The sequence below is a fragment of the Oikopleura dioica genome, chromosome 2, assembly GCF_907165135.1.
Source record: "Oikopleura dioica chromosome 2, OKI2018_I68_1.0, whole genome shotgun sequence".
Classification (NCBI taxonomy): Eukaryota; Metazoa; Chordata; class Appendicularia; order Copelata; family Oikopleuridae; genus Oikopleura; species Oikopleura dioica.
Genome location: NC_137292.1, coordinates 6,286,151 through 6,307,016, shown reverse-complemented (window position 1 = coordinate 6,307,016; position 20,866 = coordinate 6,286,151). Strand labels below are relative to the sequence as shown.

Sequence of the window (20,866 nt, the reverse complement as noted above, 5' to 3'; positions counted from 1 at the left end):
CTGATAAGCACTACTCTTATCACCCGAAAATGGCGATCTTCACGGTGACGTTTTTCATCCTTTTCCTGGAGAGCTAAAATCTTGAGACGAATCAAACCCACTAAAAAATTGGTTGAAATTCGAGTCAAGAAATTTGATTGGTCGATTGAGAACAGCGCCTCAAGAGAGTCATCAAATCAGATTGAGTCTCGCGGTATTTTTTCGGCAAATGATGAACTTTAAAAACCATGCCATTAATCATTCATGGAAGAACTCAAAAACTTAGGAATAAGTCTCTTTATACACAACTGCTAAAGAACCCTTCTATTATTCACGTGAACAACTTTCCTTCGATGAGACATCGAGTGAGACTTCAATCGTTCTAGGCATGTCTTGACAAAAGTTTTCAAGATTATTTAATTCTACTATTTTAGATACTAATAAATTGAGTTGGCAAAACTTTTCTATTCTAGGAAGCCGGCTCGTGTTTGCGAAGGAGTTCACATCTGGTCGAATGATTCCTGCTTCGGCCAGGAGCTGAAATGATGAATCCCTTATTCGATCCCTTCTTTGATTGACCTACCCTAACATATGTGCTGTTTCTTCTGACAATGAGCTTCACCCTTTTCGGCGCCTTCTGAAGCATCTTTACCGCCTTCTTGTGACGCTCGTTAATCAAACTATCATTTTCAATCTTTACAAGCATGTCTCCAACTCGCAGGCGTCCGTCCAGCGCGGCCGAGCCATTTTTCATGATCTTAATTGTCCGTTAAAAAACTATTTTTAACGGAAATCAGAAATAGATACTAGACGATTCGGAGACCACTTAGAGGAAGGTTTATTGGCTTTGGAAAAATGTGAAAGCGTGAAAAGCGTTGTAAGTTATTCATGCGAACATGCTTTGCATATCCTGCTAAACATATTTTTATACGTTGCCAAAAGAAAGATGTTCATCCTTGATTTCAACTCGGCTGCTGATTGAGCTATATTTGCCGAAGAAAATAATGAATGTTTTCTTTATGAATTCTTGAAGCGAACGATTGCTTGTGAAATCAAGGAAGAATACAGCCTGTATACCTGGTATCTACAGTCATATTTTATGAAACAGAGTGAAAATTGTCTGAGCTGAACTGAGCAGATCAGATCAACTGCTTAGCTCACTCAGCCAGCTCAGCTCACTCAGCTCAGCAATTTGCAACTCTGCTTAAACAGGATGATTTGTGCAGCTCAAATGTACTCAAAAGTAAAACAAGGTTTTTGGACTAAGTGAAAAAGAATTAATTCAATTGAGTGTCAATTTAATCCGCATCAAGCTGAATATAATCCCCTGGGGAGAAACGATCCCTCAAGAGTGCCCATCAAAAATCAGTTCACTGTAATCCGTCACAAAAAGTTCGACAGCAGCAGCAGCTAGCACGCTCTTCGCTCAATATTCTTAATTTGATAGGAAACGTATATCATGTCTTCTGCACGAATGAATGAATCTGCTGTCCCGGCGAGAATCCCCGAGCAGCAATTTTGACGGGCGGAGTAAAAACTCCGACAGGTATATAAATATTAATTTAAAAGCACAGTCATTAAGCTAATCCACTTACAAGGCTCCCCGAAGTTATTGGATAAGACAGACGGGGCCTTATTCTTCAAGTTAATCAAGTTCATCTCTTCTACTGTCGATTACAGTAGCGACTTACATTAGTAATAAAGACACCAGAATTGCCCTCTAGAATTTGATTGTCCGCACCACCTGTGATTGAGATTCCCAGTCCACCAAGTGTTCGATCAAGAGTGACTGTTTTAGGAACTGTAACTCGCTGAAATCAGCTTCTGAATATGACGAGTGAAAAGTGCCTGGCGGATAAATTATTAAGCATGTATTACGTGCTCGTGGTAGATAGCATTGCCGAAGTGTTACTGTAAACATTTGTCATTGAAATGCACTGTAAATCAATAAATCCCATCAGAAAGATTCTACTGCGCCGGGGAAATGATATATTTTAGCATTTTTTGACGCCTTTTTTGAAAATTGAAAAGAGTGACATCTAGTAAATCTAGTAAAATCGCTTCTTTTAGGATAATAAAAACGACTTATCAGCATTAATAATTTATCAGCATAAGTTTAACTGTTTAAATGGCCGATCTAAGCCCGCTCGATCAATACGTCAACGCGTCCCACTGGGGTTAATTTGTCCCTTCCTTCAATAATCTCCCCTTGTTCTCGAGAGGAGGTAGTTGCATGATTGGACTGATTCCTCACTCCATTCTGGCAAAGTTCTAATTTTCGTCCGGGCTCTTCACCCGTTTTTGGTCGTTCTCTCTTCTTCCCGAACATTTTCCTCGAAAACGAGAGGAGAACACGGAAAACGTGGATCACTCACAGAAGTTTGGTAGCTGGGCGGGCCCCTCAGGATATGACAGAAAAGAGGGAGGGCGCCAGGGGCGCGCGAGGGTGGCATATCATATTCTGATACTCGGGAATTGGTGGGGATATCGTTGAATTATCCATTTATCATTTGAGTTGGATGGTATAAGTCAGAACTTTTTATTATTAAACATAAGGCAGCGTAAGGTCTTTGTAAGTCTATTCTTTGTAAGACAACAATTTAAATTATATAACAGATTTTAGCATATTGACAGTTTGGAAAAAAGAGACAGAAAATATGCCAGATTCATATTTTCATCTGCCTCGCATGTCTTCTTAGAGCGTGATTCGACCATACAGTCGCTCGAGCTTTTCTAGCTTGAAATTATACGGGCCTTTCTTTCTGCAATATCGGAGGCGTTTTTGATCTTTTAATGTTCTTCCATGATTTTCTTCCTATGTTCAAATGTCTTGTCGAACGAAGAAGGTGAGTTTCTCAGCTGCAAACCGCAAAATCTTGCTAAATCTTGCTAAATTTGAGAGTACAAGACTTAGTTCTGAAGATATCTTCCAAAACACACCTTGTTCTCTTAGCATTAAAATTTCAGTCCAGTATATTTGAACAAAGAATGTCATTAATTATTCTCTGGTAGAACATTCCTGTTGACGCAATGTCTCTAGCCACTGCGAGAAAGAAGAAACCCTCATCATTTTATTGTACAAAATCGCGATCGGCGTTGTGACATCCACGCACCTGTCCGGTCGATTCTCCTCGAGCTCGATGCAGAAGCGATCGAGGAGCTCGCCCATCTTCAGAATCAGCTTATCCCTTTTGAGCGCGCTCTTGAACGAGTCTTCGCACGTGACAAAGGCGCTCATCCTTTCCAAAGTCTGGAAGCATGATGAGCCCGGCTCAGGCTCGCTAAGAACACAAGCTGATGATTTAGCCTCTGGCTTCTGCACGGGCTCTTCAGTATATGCCACTGTAGATTTGATTTAACAAAAAATCAGATAGAATCGAACCTACATTTTTTGCATGTCCGTCCATCTCCATTGAACCCAACATTGCAAATACACTCGGAGTTGATGCAAATCGCGTTTTTATCGCACTCCTCGCTGCAGATTTTCGAGCTTTTGATGCACTTCTTTCCAGAGCCCGTGTATCCTTCTTTACAAGTGCATTTTGGAGGTGCCTTTCCGGGTTGTTCTTCGCAGATGGCGTTTTTTGAGCATGGATTTCTGGCCTTTTTGCTGCATCTTCCAGCTATAAAGATATTTATTGGGCTGGAAAAGTGGCAGACTGCGGCCAATATCACCGGCAGCAAACGACGATAAAAAACATATGATGAACCATTACCTAATGGAACGCAGGAATAGCCGGTGCCTTTAAAACCATCTCTACACACACATTTGCTATTCACGCAGTCGGCATTCTGATGGCAAGTAGCACATCCAAACTCTTTCATCTTTAAAAAATATCAAATATTAAGAAAAACTGCAGATAATTCTACCTGCAGGGAGCGTTCTTTGATCAGCGTGCTTGATGGAACTTCTTCTAGGATCAGATCGATGGTTTCTTGGCTGAGTTAAGTTCGATTAAAATTCACGGTGAAATCAAGGAAGAGTATCTTCTTATGGGCAGCAGGACAAAGTGACCGTTTAAAATTGATCTACCTCCCAGAAAATATTAATGTTACTTGGCCGAATTTAAAACTGTATAACCGAACTTGAGCCTTGATCTACGCAAGTGAATCCATTATCCAAGTCAATGCACTTTTGGTTAAAATCGCATGAGTGCGTCTCATTCAAGCATTCATCGAAGATCGTGTCGAGGCATTCCCACTTTCATTTTTGCTTTGAATCATGTTTTCATTACTGTTCTTTCTTGGATAAATTTTAAAGCAACCTCCCTGAAGCCCAAATCCAACGAAACTCGCGGAGCCACTTGCACCCAACTCACGCGACGAGAACCTAATCGCAAATTCTGCCGCGTCGAGTTCAACCCACGAAAACCAACCCAACAAATTCGGATCGTACTCCTTGTTGTCGGAGAATGTGAATTCCCGGGAGTTCTGATGCGATTCGTCGCAAAAGACGCGCGTAGAGTTCGCCCATGCGACTCCCACGCTATCGATGCAGACATCTTCGCCAGTGAGACCGTGCCAGTTTTGGAGGAATTTGGATTGCTCTTCTACCGCAAAGTGGGTGAATCGCACTTTTACCTTGAAAAAAGGGTTTTATTGAAAATAAGGGTGTCATCATCGATTATCACTATTTTCTGGCTCACATGCTTTTCCCTCTGACAGTAATATACACTGAATAATAGACAGTGCAAATTAACCCACCTTAGAGCAATACGGCCGTACGTCCCAGCACCAGTCAAACTCTTTTTGCGGATAGCAGCGCTCATATCCCTGCCAGGATTGATACCAACTAGGGCATTTGATATTCTCTCTGCTCAGACTGTCGATGAATCCGCCAGATCCTCGGACGATTTCTATGTCTTTTTGGAACATTTTTCGATGAGGATTTTCTCTGCATTCAAAAATCCAACAAAGGATAGGAGTATTTTTCTCATCTAAAAAACTGTCCACGTGGAAAAAACGAGCGATAATGAGGGTATGAACTTCCGCCGACGGAGGTTTATAAAGTCCCTGGCATGCTGTTGATAAATGTAGGACACTTGTTAGCATCATGAAGAGTCCAAGTAGAACGACGCTTTTGACATTTTCAAAGCCGTTCCAAAATTGTGATGATACGGCGCTTCTAATTTTTGAAATGCATTTTTTAAAACATATTTTAAGAAAATCGATTTCGATTTTTAAGGGTATCACTTCGAAATAGAAAGCAGTGGCGGAATTCATTTGATATCAAGGAGGAAAGAACTTCTTTTTCAATAAATTGATTCTACTTTGTAGAAACTGATTTCTACGCTCTTATTTCTGAGGAATAATTGTAAAAGGTTCAAAAAACTAGCTGTGAGTGCGCTCTGAAGAGGGACTCTTCTGAATACGTTCACACGATTAACACATGTGCTCGAGAATGCAGTGTTTGTCATAAATTCTGTTTCGATGTGCGGTGAGATGACATTGATACAGTGCTGGTGCTCATCAACAAGAGACTGGGAAAATCGCTCCATTCCGGTCAATAATTTATCACGTGACATCTGATGGATTTTTTAAACTTTAGATTTCACGCTCTCCCGGAGCTTGGGAGAGTACTAAAAACTTCACGCATTTTAAATGTTATTCTCACACTTTTCAAAGATACTATGTATATAATTTTTCATACCGGAATATTGAATTTGAATTCTATAAAAGCGGCCCAAAATTGCTGATAAATCGTCGGGAAAAGCCCTAAATTGTCAATTTTGATGATTTTTTGAGTCGAATCAACAATTTAGGGAATGATATTGACATTTTATCATCAATTTAAAGTTATTTATCTTTATTAAGGACCCTGTTAATAATTTTGGGGTAAACAAGGGGTGGGGGTCCTTAATTGAAAGATAAGGTGAGGATCTGAGAGTCTCTAACTCTGGCTCTCGAAAATTCTAGAGAAGGGCTGAATCTTCATTTATTTTGGTATGATTTGTGATTTTATTTACTTTAGTAAAATAATAAAAAGATGGGATTTGAATGTGGCCATTTGCGCGTTTAGGACGGTGGGACGGCAGCTGTTTAATTTTTGGATTTTGCGGATTCAGGATTTTTTCTCATGAATTGTTTCGCCTGGGAATGAGGGCCGAAATCATAATCACCAAGTTGGCCAAGAGGTACTCTAACAACTGCCTGGGACACATTATCTGCTCAATAACTTAGGTGGCGCCGATTATTACGCGCTTTAGCCAGAAAAAGAGCCGTAAATAACTTAATTTTAAAGTTCACACGGGAAACGCTCCATGAGAACCCGCCCCGTCCCCATATAAACAAATTTCCAAATTTTATTGCTTTTGTAAAAGAAAAACAGTAAAACTTTACCCGGCTAAATTGCTCAGCTCAGCAAGTCGAGTAGACAATCTTCAATTTTCAGGAAAATTGAACTTGAATGTCAGCTTTTCCGAAACCTGTGAAGAAACCTGAGCCAGGGTCCTAACTGAGCTTTATTTAAAAAATCACTAGAAGAAATTATTCATTAGAAAATTATTCAAAAAATAATAGCAATATTCGTTTTACCAAAGCTCTTTCAGGACCCTGACTCAGGTTTTTCACAGATTTCCGCAAAGCTGACATTCAAGCTGAATTTTCCTGAAAGATGAAGTTGTCTATTCCGGTCGAATAATCACGAGTTCCACGAAAAGTAGGCCAATCTGACAAATAACTTCTCGCCGGTTTCGGCATTGTTGTCCGGACTCCGGCATGTTCGGCTGTTCGCTTGGGAACCTTGCTGAAAATTGGCGCCCTTAATTTCGCGATGTCGTATCCGTGGGATCCGGGCTCCTGCCAAGTTTAAAGCTACCCCGCCGCTCCTCGAAAAAATTTTCGCCGCTGACCGTTCCTTCCCTTCCCACGCCCAAGATACAGATAAGTGACACTTTGTCTTCTTACATCTGACTCGCTCAAAATGACCTTCTCAAACTCGCTCATTTCTCACAGCTTTTCAGGCGCCGTCTGAAATCCCTACTTCCCAACATACAAGGGTACAGTCTATCAGACCGTTTTTAGTTTGTTTGTCTCTCAAAATGCACTCTTTTGCGATCTCTTTAGTCAACTAAAATACTGAATTAAAAATAGGTCGGAATCGCCTTTTCTCAAAGCTTGAGCTCGGCAACCTGTATAGAAAACCTGAGTCAAGTTTTGAAGAGCTTATATGAAAAGCCGCGTAGCGGCTTTTTAACGAAGCCGCAAAGCGGCTTCGCAAACCAATCAATTTTCTCTATTTTAAAATATTGGCGAAGCCGCTACGCGGCTTTTGATATAAACTCTTCAAAACCTGACTCAAGTTGCTGAGCCCAGCTCAGAGCCGCTCTGCGGCTAATTTTTAAAGAAAAGCCGCTACGCTGCTTTTCCAGGACCCTGACTCAGGTTTGGAGAGGGTTTTGGGTCTTACAAATGCACGGGAAGGAGGAGGATCATCTGCGTTCATCTGAGCAGGTGTTCTTTCTGAATTTGGCGCTGTTGGACGCTCCCTCAGCGGCGTCGCGCGCAACGAGCGGCGCTGACCACCCCGCGCGACGCTGCCTTTATCGTCCAAGTTTCTATTTTAAATTCAGAAAAACTCAATTGGGCTAATAGTCATCTCGGGAGTCTCTCTGGGAAGCTGGTGTTCGTGAAAAACGCTCAACGCTACACACTCTTTTGCTCGTTTTTGAACCAGTTTTCAACCGCCAGAGAAAGAAACTCATCGAAAATGGAGACCCCGCCAGTTTCTCCACTGAGAATCGAGCAGAGAAGGACGCAGTTCACCTGCAGAAACGCAAGAAACAAAGCCGCAGAAGATCTCATTCGCCCGAGAGAATGGAGCAAGTTCTTCAGGAAGTTCAAAAGCAGATTCTTCAGGATTGCGAGTTTCGGCGAAACGTGGATTTTGACGTTTTCGATCAAAGGGGATGGAATGGGCTCCACGCGGCGGTGATTTTGAACGATTTTGAACTTGTAAAGGTAAGAACCTTAATTGTTAAAAATAATTATTTATATAAATATTTTACCTTATACAGTCCTGCTGGTACGCACTTAGAATGCACAAGAACATCTGTTCTCAGGAAAAGGTTACCAAAGTCTTGATACACTAAGAACTCCTTATTTTATCAAAGGAAAAAACAATTTTGACTCACTTTTCTTCAGGCGCTGATATCAACCGGTGTCTCCGCGCACGTAGCCTCACACGGTGGCTGGACCATCTTCCACTACGCGAGCCGGCACCCGCAAATGATCCAGAACCTGATGGAGCTCCTCGGTCTCTCCCGCGAACCCTCCCCGTTCCCAGCGACTTTGACGACTCGGATTAAAACGCGTTTAAAAATTCAACTCACACCATTTTTTGCTGCTTCACCTTTTTTTAAAACAGTCAAATCCTCCTCAAAATTTCAAACACCTCAAACTTTATATAAATAAATATTTCAAAAGAAAGAAGCGAAAAATACTGTATTTTCATAACTCATTTTGAATTGGAATGTTCCGTGCTCTAAGCGAAGTTTATGGCCTTTATTCGGTGCGCGAATTCGTTATTTGAGTTCCCATGCTCAAGAGCGAGTATAAATCTCGAAACTTGCGGCGGCGGATCAACTCAGGAGCGAGCTAATCTGCCTGGGAAAAGGATCATCCGGTCCACGCCGGCAGAACAATCAACTGGTCAACCTAAAGGGCAGCTCGACGCTCCCACAGACCAATTTTCAGAGGCATATTTTCAGACAGTAAAGAAATTAGGTTATTTGTGGAGAAGGACTGCTCCCCGATTCTGGAACAGTAGGAGCTGGCCTGTGTAGAAAATCACGAGTCAGGGTCCAGAAAGCGATGGATTTAAAGCGGCTTCGCTACAATATGTAGGTAGTGGATTTGAATCCTTATAATGGCGAAGCCGCTTCGCGGCTTCGTTTTTAGAAAAGCCGCTACGCGGCTTTTAATCAAAGCCGTTACAGTGCCCTGGCTTGGTTTTCCTGACTCATGTTTTGAACCCAGTTGAGGACTTCCTCCGTGAATTCGTTCATTTTGAAATGGTCTTTTGATATTTTTAAAGCAAGCGCATGAGAAAAAATATTCTTGATAAGAAGTAAAAGCAGTAATTCCATGAAATGGAGCGCCAGGTGACCGGGCGGTGACTGGTGGGATGGGAAAAGGTGCCCCTGCACCGGGATAGTGAGCGATAGTGAGGGATTAAGCGGTTTTGCGTTTGAATGATGCTGATCGCCTTTTTGGTGGTGGAGCGCGCCTTGGTGTGACTCCAGCCGCGCCTGGGAAACCGGAATAAGCACCCAGTCATGTTTCTCATCATCAGCATTTTGGCAAACGCGAATTCCTGTTTCATGAATCAAATGAGAATAAATTCGTAATTACGCTTTTAAAAAAATAACCGCGGTGTTTTATGATCCGCGGCTTTCCAGGAAATTTAGATTGGTCTGTTCAAGTGTGATTTTTATGGGAAAAAGATCGCTCTTATTAACTTTTGTTGCCGTTTTTTTTCTGGTTAATCTCGTTTCCCATGGCGTTTAACTTCGTAACTCGCAATCAAATGGCTCTTTTGCTCTTTTGAAAATTGTCCTTAATGATCATCTTTATATGTCTACGTAAAAACGAGCAATTACAGTATCTGTCATACAAAAAGTGGGTGAGAGTGAAAGTGAGACCCGGAAAGATTTATCTCTCCGGAAAAATGGGCACGCATTTTATGGGTATAAGCTTCAATAGATAGTAAATTACTATTTGTCTTGCAGAATTATCTGACCACGCGATCTTCCCACAGCTCTTTGCAGGGACAAACTACAGGATTCAAATCTTCTTCTATTAAAAAGCTTTTCAAATGATAATTGATTGTTTTTAATTCCCATGTTCGACATGTCACATGTGTCATTTGCTTTCAGAGTTATTAAGTCCCTGCATTAGGAACAATTAAGGGTCGCCCTCCTCCTCATGGGAAGGGAAAGTTAGAGGCTCGAAGTGCGGTTTTTTATACTTCAGAAGCGTGAGAACTCTTCTTTTCTTTTCCAAAAAAAGCGTCGGAAACTGCTCGAATACATTAATTTATGGTCCTTGACTTCCCACGAGCCGCACTCACTTCTCTTCTCTAGCCGCCCTAACGAGCTTGACACAAGTCAAAAAAGCAGATTGAATACTTTTTCTCATACAAAAAGGCAATTAGATATTTATGGAATGATAATGGTATCTTTTATTCTTTTAGGCTAGCTGCAAGGTCGGGATAACCCGCCCTACTAAGAGTTTCGATAAAGTCATTTCTACAGGATACTTTGGCTTTAATTTTCCCACACATTAAGAAAGCGCCGGAGAGTTTTCGGTGAAGAGTGTAAGTTTCTTCTGGCGGCGGGGTGAGGCGCTCGGCGAACATTGTCGGCACTTTTTCAGCGATCTTTGCGGTCATGTCGTTTTGATGGAAATCGTAAGGATCGGGCTAGATTGAGGTTGATTTCAGGAAAGAGTTCTTGACCGTACCTGGTAAGGTTCGCCAACAATCATGACGGAATCAACATGAGCGTCTTTCATTTTTGGCTCTCAGCTCCTGTCAGAAAGCCCAATTCTACTGACTTTTCATAGACCAGTTCACGGTCATGCGTTACTGCTCCATAAACAAGTTGCATATACGGCGTTGTAAATTTAGCTGGATAGTCTAAAAGAGCTTCTTCTACCAGACGATTAAGGTTCTATAAACTTACCAACACACGCTCCCATGTCGATAAGATTTAGCTTGAAGGACCCTGGCTGGTACAAGAAGTTAGCAAAGTTCGGATCCGTCTGCATGAATCGATGAACAAAAACTTCATTCATACAAAGTTTCAGGAGCGATTTGCCGACAAAGTCGCGTTCTTCTTGTGGGAGGGCATCGATGTCTAGTCGATCTATCACTTCCCCTTCGACGAAATCAGATGTCAGGACTGCGGCGCTTGATAATTCGGGGTAGACGGATGGGACGAAGAATTCTTCATCATCCTTGAAGTATTCTTTCATTCTAAGATTCGCTTGAAGTTCTCTTTCGTAATCGCATTCTCTCGTCAGCTCTCTTCTCGCAAAATCTATGATCTTCGGTAAAAACAACTGCTCGGGCAAACGCGCCATGAATGGCCTCAGCACCATCACCAAGTTATCAATGTCAGAATTAAACGATTGAGCTACTCCGGGGTATTGGACCTTGACGGCAACATCTTTTCCGTCCAAAGTCTTGGCTCGATGAACTTGGCCAATAGAAGCGGCAGCAAAGGGTTGAAGATCGAATTCGGCAAAGCGGGTTTCCCAGCCGGGTAGTTCGAGAGAGGCGATTTTCTGGCAGTTAGATTTTCTGGCAGTTAGACTTTCTGGCAAAGGCGATTTTCTGGCACTGCCAGAAAATCTAATATGCCAGAAAATCTAACTGCCAGAAAATCGCCTCTTTAATTTTGAATCTACAGTTAATGATCCTGGAAGGTAAAAAACGGAGAGAAGAAAAGCTCGGAATTCATCTTCTGATTCTTTTGAGGATGATTTCAAAAAACTATTTGTGGGGCCGGAAATCGTAAAAAAACTGCAAGTGCAGTTTTCTTAAGCTCGTCAAGACGAGTCGAATGATGGGTCTAACTCCTGATAATTCTAAGGATTGACCGGTTTACCGGCTGATTACCGGAAAATACGTTGTCACCGGCCGTTTTTGTTCTAGAAGTGATAATAGACTAATGTTTGACACCGGAAATTGTCTCTTATAGTCAGTTCTCCTGCAGGGTAAAAGATGAAGGTTTAATCAATTCTCTGAAGAGAGTTATCACTAAAATACTATTTTTGGCGAAAATGGTACAAGAAATTAGGAACGTGCAGCAACAACAAAATTTTAGTAAAATGTACTGTTCTTAGTGATAACTCTCTTCAGTATTGATACAACCTTCATCTTTTACCCTGCAGGAGAACTGACTATAAGAAACAATTTCTGGTGTCAAACATTAGTCTATTATCACTTCTAGAACAAAAACGGTGACAACGTGACAACGATTTTCCGGTAACCAGTCGTTAAACCGGTCAATCCTTAGAATTATCAAGAGTTAGACCCATCATTCGACTCGTCTTGACGAGCTTAAGAAAACTGCACTTGCAGTTTTTACGATTTCCGGCCCCACAAATAGTTTTTGAAATCATCCTCAGAAGAATCAGAAGATGAATTCCGAGCTTTTCTTCTCTCCATTTTTTACCTTCCAGGAACATTAACTGTAGATTCAAAATTAAAGAGGCGATTTTCTGAAATTAGATTTTCTGGCATATTAGATTTTCTGGCAGTGCCAGAAAATCGCCTTTGCCAGAAAGTCTAACTGCCAGAAAATCTAACTGCCAGAAAATCGCCTCTCTCGGGTAGTTCTGTGTCTAGTTGTTTTCGAAGTTGCTTTTCAGGCATGTAATCGGCTGTTTGGCGCACTCGCTCGAAGATGACCTGAAATTCGAAAACGGTCAATTCTAGGATCGGAAACCTGTATAAAATACCTGAGTCAGGATCAAGGAAGCCGCGACGAGTCATAAAAATCCTGACTCAGGTTTGCATATTTTTCATTTGAAGCTTACCTGTAATTCTGGCGAAATAAAATTATCATCTTGAATCGACAAAAACTGTCCAAGCTTCAACGCTGCTCCGCGCATTTTGCAAAGCAAGCCGACAAGCTCAGAAACATCATTTTCCGTCAGCCCAAGTGTTCGTAGAATCGGATCGCTAGCTGGCTCCTGAGAGGTGATTCGATTTTTGAGAACGTTTGCGGCGAGGCCTATTGCTCCTGCTCCGAAAGCGACAGATCTTTCAAGACGACCTAGAAGAAGAAAATGAGTTTCTTGAGCGTTTATTTTGACAATCAGAAGAGGACAGTAAGCACAGCTGGAAATTCACTCGATTCACCTGAAGGAACGTGTCTCTGGCGGGCCTCAGATTGAAGAGCGGATTTTCGAGCTTCGACTTTGTTTCGGATTCGTTCGGATTTGGACTTTTGGGCTTTGAGAAGATCCTCTTTTGAAAGAAGCAAGGAAGGAGTTGTGGAAAAATGGCGTTTTTGAGTGTGCGAAGATTTTGAGCTTGAAGACTTTTTCGGATGTCGAAGTACAAATCAGTGTAGCTTCCTGAAATGTAGATTAATAAACTGAGCTTGGAAAAAACCTGTGTAGAATCCTGAGTCAGGGTCTTGAAAGCCGCGTAACGTCTCTAGACGTTGACTCAGGTTTTCCACACAGGTTTTTTCAAAGAAGTTAACCTTGAGCAGAGTAAGATTTCAGAAACGGTCCAGCGATAGCTTGAATTTTCTCTGGCTGAATTTCTAACGGGCATTTTGAAGGGGCAATTTTCTTAGAAATCGCTTTCCCGACTTCTGGGGCGAGCTTTTTTGCTCCTCTTGCGATCAGCAATGCGTCCAGCATCTCGTTTCTTTTCTTTTTGGATGGTTTTCTTTCTCTGCAAGGCCGAAATAGTGATTTTTCTCGCTGTAATTTTTTCGAATCTTTACGGCGCGCTGATTGGTTATGAAAGAGGGATTTCCTTTTCGAGAAGAATTGCGACATTTTAGCGTCACCAGAGAAAATTAAGCTTATCATTCTCTATTTATTACTGTCAATTGCCCTGTATAAATTTTCAAATTGATAATTATCAATCAAATTTAAATTCTAGTGCGATGCTTTACGGTTACTATTTCTAGAATCAGTTTATTTTCACCTTTTATATCACTTTATTCTTTAGTTTTATCTTCTTCAAGCCCGCAGGTACATCGATTAAAATATATTATAATTATTAACTCGACCATAATGATAAGGAATAGTTTTTGCTTTGAAAAAATGGTCGTGCCTTATTATGCCAATCACAATAAGCCCATTTCCATGACAGTAATGTTAGGATCAAGCTTAAATTTTCGACTTCAAAAGTCTTGAGTTAAAGTTTTTCAGAATGAATCGAATAAAAAAGCTGTACGAGCTGTTTGAAAAGAAAGAAAATACGCCGAAGAGAGAGAAGGTACTCAAGGAGATAGCAGAGCATCCTAAAGGAAACCTCCTTTCCCAGCTTGTATTTGAGAGAGCTGATGGAAACGTTTTTGCCTCGGCGAAAAATCAGCTTCTTCCAATGGACGATGCAGACGAATACGGACCATTGGACCATCTCCTCGAAGCGGGCTATTGTATGAGGATTCTCAAATTGATGGCTAAGGAGGATTACGTCGTCAATCTACTGAAAGAAGACTTCCGGGCAAAATACAATCGAGAGCCGAGCAGTTTGTCCGATATTGCTAGAATTCTTTCCCACCGAGAAGAGATCAAGAAAGAATCCGCTGTTCCAAAGGCCGTTTTTGAAACGAGTAGGGTCGTGGAACTTGGGAGTAACTGGATCATTAGTAATTCAAGAATCAATGGCATAGAAGACGAAGGAGGAACACTTGGGAATCATTTCTATGTTTATAAGATTTTACGATCAAGTGGAATCAGTCTCCAACCGTTGAAGCTTCCCAGATCCTTTGAATCAGTGTCCGCTTACTTTCTCTTTGAGCCATTTCTGATTGTACTAGATCATGGTGGTCTACGTGGAATGGAGCAGACCTATTATGTCTTTAATCTACTGGAACCAAGCGAGCCGGCAAGAACCATCAAAAGGGAAGGTGACATAATGTATATTGATGCTGGGGACACAAAAGAATGCCCTCGATACGACAGCGATCTGTACTTCAATGGGGAGCTACGGGAAAGTGTTCTCTTTCCAATCATCTACCAACCAGATCCAACCACCTATCAAATTTGTGTTGAATGCGTTCGGATCAGTAAATCCTCGATCGAGGTTCTTTGGAAAGAAACGATTATGGAAACAGAATTCTTCATGAGACCGCGGCTGCACTTACTAGACCATGATAACTTGATGTTACGGATCGACCTCAGTATTGAAGAAAGAAACATGATCGTCAATGGATGTATCGCTTATCATATTATTCTTTCGAAAAGAAAAGTGATCTGTTACGATCTTCCGGATATTTCAGGATATCTGAAATTTGGCATGGTCGAAAAACGCCTCGGACTGACGATCTGGAAGGCCCTAGAGAAAATTGAAGACAACAACGATGAAGAGACCAGCGTTGACGACTATAGCGACGAAAGCGGCCATGGCTTTGATGACGACAACGAGCAAGATCGTGGCTATTATGCCTTTGGATTTTTGTCGGAAAAGGAAAGCTATGAAGTTGTTTGCTTCTTGGATACTGCGCATGAACTTGGCATCTATCATAATATGTTGATCCAAGACGAATATGACAAGAAGATGCGCAAGGGATTTTGCGTAAAACGCCTGTTAAAGCATCTCGACGACCCCGATCAAGAGTATCCTTGTCTCAGTAAAGAAATAAATGGTGTAACCGTCACAAAGCCCTTCATAAAGATAGGTAAGTTCTCAACAGTACTTCCGTAATTTATTTCACTTTAGAAAGTCTCTTTCTTGGAGAATTCTCGAAGAATAAAGCGAAGAAAGAATATCATGTGATGGACCGGTCCAAAATCGCATGCGTCACCTATAAAAAACGAAATGGAATGCACTCTTCGAAAGTCGAAATATTCATTTAACGATAGTTTTGTACTGCACAAGGAATGACTCTGAGGTTGAATGACAAGGTCACTCTGTATTTTTTCAACACAATCATTTTATTTTCATATTTTCCCGCCATAAATCTTCATAATTTTTGACTTTAAGACTCTTCAACGGAAGTTTTTCAGAATGAATCGAATAAAAAAGCTGTACGAGCTGTATGAAAAGAAAGAAAATACGCCGAAGAGAGAGAAGATACTCAAGGAGATAGCAGAGCATCCTAAAGGAAACCTCCTTTCCCAGCTTGTATTTGAGAGAGCTGATGGAAACGTTTTTGCCTCGGCGAAAAATCAACTTCTTCCAATGGACGATGTAGACGAATACGGACCTTTAGACCATCTCCTCGAAGCGCGAGATTGTATGAGGATTCTCAAATTGAAGGCTAAGGAGGATTACGTCGTCAATCTACTGAAGGAGGATTTCCGGGTCAAATACGGTTGTGAGCCGAGCAGCTTGTCCGATATCGCCAGAATTTTCGCTGAACGAGAAATAATCGAGAAAGAATCCTCAATAGCGAGTCGGAGAGCCGTTTTTGAAACCGAGGGGATAGCGAAAATCGGGAGTAACTGGATCATAACTCGTGCTGTTATAAATGGCGTTGAAGACGAGCTACAGGGAAACGCAGGCGTATTTGTCTACAAAATTTTGCGAGGAAATGGAATTCTTCTGGAGAGAGTGGAGATTCCAAGACCTTTCATCCGCAACACAATGAAAAGATTTCTCCTGGAACCCTTCCTTATTATTTTCGATGGAAGAGAACGAACCTACAGAGTCTTAAATTTACTGCAACCAAGCGATCCTCCAAGAACCATCAGAAGAAACGGTCGAATGATGCCTGCTTTTAACGTAGATATCTCGATTCCATGTAATTACGGCAGCGATTTGCGTCTCAATGGAGAGCTTCGCGAAAGTGTTCTCTTTCCAATCATCTACAATCCAGATGAAGTCAGCGTTTGCATCGAATGTGCTCGAATCGGTACATCATCGATCGATATCCTCTGGAAAGAAACGATTATTCTACCTGAAGAATACGATGTGGATCAGCTGATCAGATCCGTGACTCTATTGAACAATGACAACTTGATGTTAAATATCGAAGAGAACTACGATGAAAATGCAATCACTCATGGATACCTCGGTTATCATATTATTCTTTCAAAAAGAAAAGTGATTCGAATTGATCTTCCGAATATTTCGGGAAGTCTTGATTTTGGAATCGTCAACGGACGCCTCGGACTGACGATTTGGAATCCCTTGAATAATCATGAAGACAGCAGTGATGAAGACGACAGCGATGTAGACTACAGTAGTAGAGACGAGCTCGATGAAGAAAATGATACCTTTGAACGTCCTGGCTTAGTGACCTTTGGCGTCTTTTCAGAAAAGAATAAGTTCGAAGTTGTTTGCTTCATCAAGCTTTCAAAGAATCAGGATATTCTGATCCGCCGAGACATGATCGTACAAAATGACAACAGAGAGCGCAGGAGATATTGCCCAAGACGCCTGATAAGACAGCTAGTCGACATGGATCAAAAGCTCCCTTCCCTGACCAAAGAAATAAACGGCGTCACCGTTAGTAAACCCTTCGTTCAGATTGGTAAACTCACCATTATTTCGTCTATTCATGTCCTTTAGAAAGTCTTTTTCCTGGAGAATTTTCGAAAAAGAGGGCGAAGAAAGAAGATCAAGTCGTTGATCGGTCAAAAATCGGATGCGTTTCATTTAAACGACGAAATGGACGACCCTCTGGCAAAATCGAAATATTTATATAATAAAAACTCAGTTTTTTCTGTTTTCCTTATTTTTATTATTTCTGTGCGCAAAATCTTTTTTTTTTTCCCATTTTCTCACTGCAGTTTTCTCTTCATATTTCAATTCTGTTGGATCAACCGGATCCGTATGTACGTGAAATGATGTATCATTTCACCACTATTTTTACACTTTTTAATTCTATTTTTGTATTTTGAATTTTTAAAGTTAAAATTGGAAAATTTAAGAATGAATAATTTTGCCAACAAGAATTAACTTTTTCTTTCGACGAAGAAACCAGCGAAGGCGTCGGTTAATTTGTTCGAAAAAGATGGCGCGGGCTGCTTGGTGGTGCACACGGAAAAGTCGAAATCGGGAAACGGCGAAAAATTTGCGCTCAATCCCTGGTTGGAGTCGGAGTCCTCGCTTCAGCAACAAACAAGCCTATCAAAATTAGAAAAACGACCAAGATCAACATCCTCTCCCGCGACGATTACAAAACCAAGCTTTCGAAAAAAAACCGGAAACCCCGCAGAACTGGAAGAATTTCGCTGTCACGGACTGGGAATGAAGCAAATCGACCTGCGTCTTTTTAAACTCCGTCATTTGACAGTTCTGGACATGACAAGGAATAATTTATCAAAGCTGAATCCGAAGCTCTTTCAACTCCGTCTCAAGGCACTTATTTTATCAGACAACTTATCATTCTCTATTTATTACTGTCCATTGCCGTGTATAAATTTTCTTATCAGTACTTCAAATGGCAAATGATAATTATCGATCAATTCCAAAATTTTACTATTTCTAGAATCGATGTTTACCGATTTATTTTTACTCGTTAAAGATCTTAGATTCCTTCAACCTCTTTGCTTCAAGGTAAAATAGGTGGTGGTCTAAACTTTGAAGTTCTTACGTGCGATAAGAACTTTGTGTGGCCTAAACTTTGATTCTTCCCATGTGTGATTCTATGAGAAAGTGGCCTAATCTTTGATTCTTTCCATGTGTGAAAGTGGTCTAAACTTTGAATTTCCCCTGAGGCGCTCTGACTAGTTCCATATGTGTCATCACCTTGAATGAAACCTTAAACCTTATTGGTCTGCTTAAAACGTAGTGGCCTTAGCAGGCAGTGCTCTAGTCACCGATGGCAGAAGCGCCTCCGGGGAAATTCAAAGTTTAGGCCACTTTCTCAAAGAGTCACACATGGGAACGATCAAAGTTTAGGCCACCCGAAGTTCTTATCGCATATACGAACTTCAAAGTTTAGACCACCACCTATTTTACATCAATTTGAATTAAATAATTGAATCCACCGATAATGCCGATCAAAAAAGCTCATTTTTCTTACAGAAGAGAAAGGATCGAGCTCTAATTTTCGACTTCAAAAGTCTTCAATTGAAGTTCTTCAGAATGAATCGAATAAAAAAGCTGTACGAGCTGTTTGAAAAGAAAGAAAATACGCCGAAGAGAGAGAAGATACTCAGGGAGATAGCAGATCATCCTCAAGGAAACCTCCTTTCCAAGCTTGTATTTGAGAGAGCTGATGGAAACGTTTTTGCCTCGGCGAAAAATCAACTTCTTCCGATGGACGATTCTGATGAATATGGTCCCTACGATGGTCTCCTAAGTGCGGGTTGTTGCATGAGGATCCTCAAATCGATGGCTACAGAAGATTACGTGATCAATCTACTAAAGGACGACTTCCGGATCAAATACGGTCGAGAACCAAACAGCTTGTCCGATATCGCCAGAATTCTCGCCGACCGAGAAGAAATCAAGAAAGAATCATCCCTTGCAAAACGTAGGGTTGTTTTTGAAACGGAGCGCGGAGCAAAATTGGGAGCACTTGGATAGTGAGCAAAGAAATTATCAACAGTGTAGACGAGGATCGTCGAAGCAGTGGAGGATTCTATGTTTACAAGATTTTGCGATCGGATGGAATTCGTTTGGAGAGAGTGCATCTTCAACGATCTTTCGTGGGAATGCGATGGAATCTTCCCCCAAACTATCTCTTTGAACCTTACTTTATAACCTTCGATAGTGTTGAGCACAAATATTATGTTTTCAATCTACTTCAACCAACCAAGCGACCAAGAACCATCAAAATATATGGCCAATATGATTATATAACGATTCAATGCAGCGATCCTGGTCTTCAGTCTACATACAACAGCGACGTACGTCTAAATGGAGAGCTTCGGGAAAGTGTTCTCTTTCCTATCATCTATAAACCAGATGGAATGAGTGTTTGTATCGAGTGTGCTCAAATAAGTTCATCATCGATCAAAATACTTTGGAAAGAAACGTTCATTTTACCGGAAGAGTACGAAGGAACACAGCCGTTAGCGTTCTTTTTGAACCATGATAATTTGATTCTTCGAAACTTCATTGTTGACGAAAGAAATAGAGCGACGAATGGATGTTTTTCTTTTCATATCATCCTTTCCGAAGGGAAAGTCATTCCCTACGATTTGTCCAAGATTCCAGGAAATGTTGAATTCGGTATGGTCAAAGAGCGCCTCGGGATAGTTGTTTGGAATTCACTGGAAGAAGATAACAGCAACGAGGAAGAAAGCAGCGATGAAGACGACAGTGATGTAGACTTCAGCGGTGCTGATGAAGACTATGATGAAGAAAATGACGATAAAAATGACGATCCCGGCTTTGTGACCTTTGGTTTTTTGTCAGAAAGAAACCAGTTCGAAGTTGTTTGCTTCTTCAAACTGACGAAAAACAATCAAGCTTTTAACATTAGTCGAGAGATGATAATACACGAAGATTTCACGGGGAAAACGCGCAAAAGTCTTTGCGTTAGACGCCTGATAAATCAGTTAAACGACACGGATCAAAAGCAACCTCTCCTGACCAAAGAAATAAATGGAATCACAGAAACGAAGCCCTACATTCAAATCGGTAAGATCTCAATATTATTTCATTTATTCACGCCAATTTAGAAAGTCTCTTTTTCGGGGAATATTCGAAAAAGAGGGCGAAGAAAGAACGCCACGTGCATGATCGGTCAAAAATCGGATGCGTTTCATGCAAACGACGAAATAGACGATACCCATGCAAAATCGAAATATTCATCTAAAAGGACTAATTTGGTATAGAATATTCTATCTTCTTTTCATGATCTCACTGCCCAGTTATCTACGCTCCGCAGCTTTTTCATTCTCTCTGAGTTCTATTAGATCAATCGGACTCGGTTTTGTACTGTACAAGGAATGACTCTGTAGAGTTTCACCGCACATATTTTATATTATTTTCACAATATTTTCGCGTCATTCATAGTATTGTTTTTAGAATGCTCTGAAGTTCAGGGTCCGAAAAAAGGAATGAAAGGATGAGAATTCTGTGCCATGCTGCCCAATCCCTCCGGAACGAGCGTGGAAACCACGCGGTAAATATAATTTTACCGACACAGAATTTCGCTGTCACGGACTGGGAATGAAGCAAATCGACCTGCGTCTTTTTAAACTCCGTCATCTGACGCTTCTGGACATGACAAGGAATAATTTATCAACTCTGAATCCGAAGCTCTTTCAACTCCGTCTCAAGGCACTTATT

The 20,866-nt window shown here is 41.1% G+C and overlaps 6 protein-coding genes across 6 annotated transcripts; 3 read left to right on the top strand and 3 right to left on the bottom strand.

The window, feature by feature from the left end:
• Positions 1-2,977: 2,977 nt before the first annotated feature.
• LOC145697950 (uncharacterized) lies at positions 2,978-3,915 on the bottom strand. Its single transcript, XM_081775156.1, has 4 exons — positions 3,850-3,915; positions 3,696-3,804; positions 3,366-3,602; positions 2,978-3,321 (listed from the first exon to the last, which is right to left on the bottom strand). Exons 2-4 carry the CDS (start codon positions 3,802-3,804, stop codon positions 2,978-2,980), a joined length of 690 nt encoding a protein of 229 aa, XP_081631282.1. The 5' UTR covers positions 3,850-3,915.
• A 155-nt stretch (positions 3,916-4,070) lies between these two features.
• Positions 4,071-4,965, bottom strand: LOC145699652 (uncharacterized). The gene is made up of 2 exons (XM_081776923.1): positions 4,684-4,965; positions 4,071-4,560 (listed from the first exon to the last, which is right to left on the bottom strand). The coding sequence occupies exons 1-2, from the start codon at positions 4,852-4,854 to the stop codon at positions 4,144-4,146; spliced, it is 588 nt and encodes a 195-aa protein (XP_081633049.1). The 5' UTR covers positions 4,855-4,965; the 3' UTR covers positions 4,071-4,143.
• Positions 4,966-10,149: 5,184 nt separating this feature from the next.
• Positions 10,150-12,738, bottom strand: LOC145696053 (atypical kinase COQ8A, mitochondrial-like). The gene is given in 6 exon segments (XM_081773038.1): positions 10,150-10,399; positions 10,441-10,493; positions 10,496-10,615; positions 10,662-11,250; positions 12,323-12,394; positions 12,523-12,738. Coding segments are annotated over 6 exon segments (1,149 nt in total). The 5' UTR covers positions 12,598-12,738; the 3' UTR covers positions 10,150-10,159.
• Positions 12,739-13,879: 1,141 nt separating this feature from the next.
• On the top strand, positions 13,880-15,625 carry LOC145696826 (uncharacterized). The gene is made up of 2 exons (XM_081773924.1): positions 13,880-15,353; positions 15,395-15,625. The coding sequence occupies exons 1-2, from the start codon at positions 13,880-13,882 to the stop codon at positions 15,529-15,531; spliced, it is 1,611 nt and encodes a 536-aa protein (XP_081630050.1). The 3' UTR covers positions 15,532-15,625.
• Positions 15,626-15,682: 57 nt separating this feature from the next.
• Positions 15,683-17,447, top strand: LOC145697098 (uncharacterized). Its single transcript, XM_081774249.1, has 2 exons — positions 15,683-17,150; positions 17,189-17,447. Exons 1-2 carry the CDS (start codon positions 15,683-15,685, stop codon positions 17,323-17,325), a joined length of 1,605 nt encoding a protein of 534 aa, XP_081630375.1. The 3' UTR covers positions 17,326-17,447.
• Positions 17,448-18,711: 1,264 nt separating this feature from the next.
• LOC145696734 (uncharacterized) lies at positions 18,712-20,566 on the top strand. Its single transcript, XM_081773819.1, has 2 exons — positions 18,712-20,212; positions 20,254-20,566. Exons 1-2 carry the CDS (start codon positions 19,282-19,284, stop codon positions 20,388-20,390), a joined length of 1,068 nt encoding a protein of 355 aa, XP_081629945.1. The 5' UTR covers positions 18,712-19,281; the 3' UTR covers positions 20,391-20,566.
• The last annotated feature ends 300 nt before the right edge of the window (positions 20,567-20,866 follow it).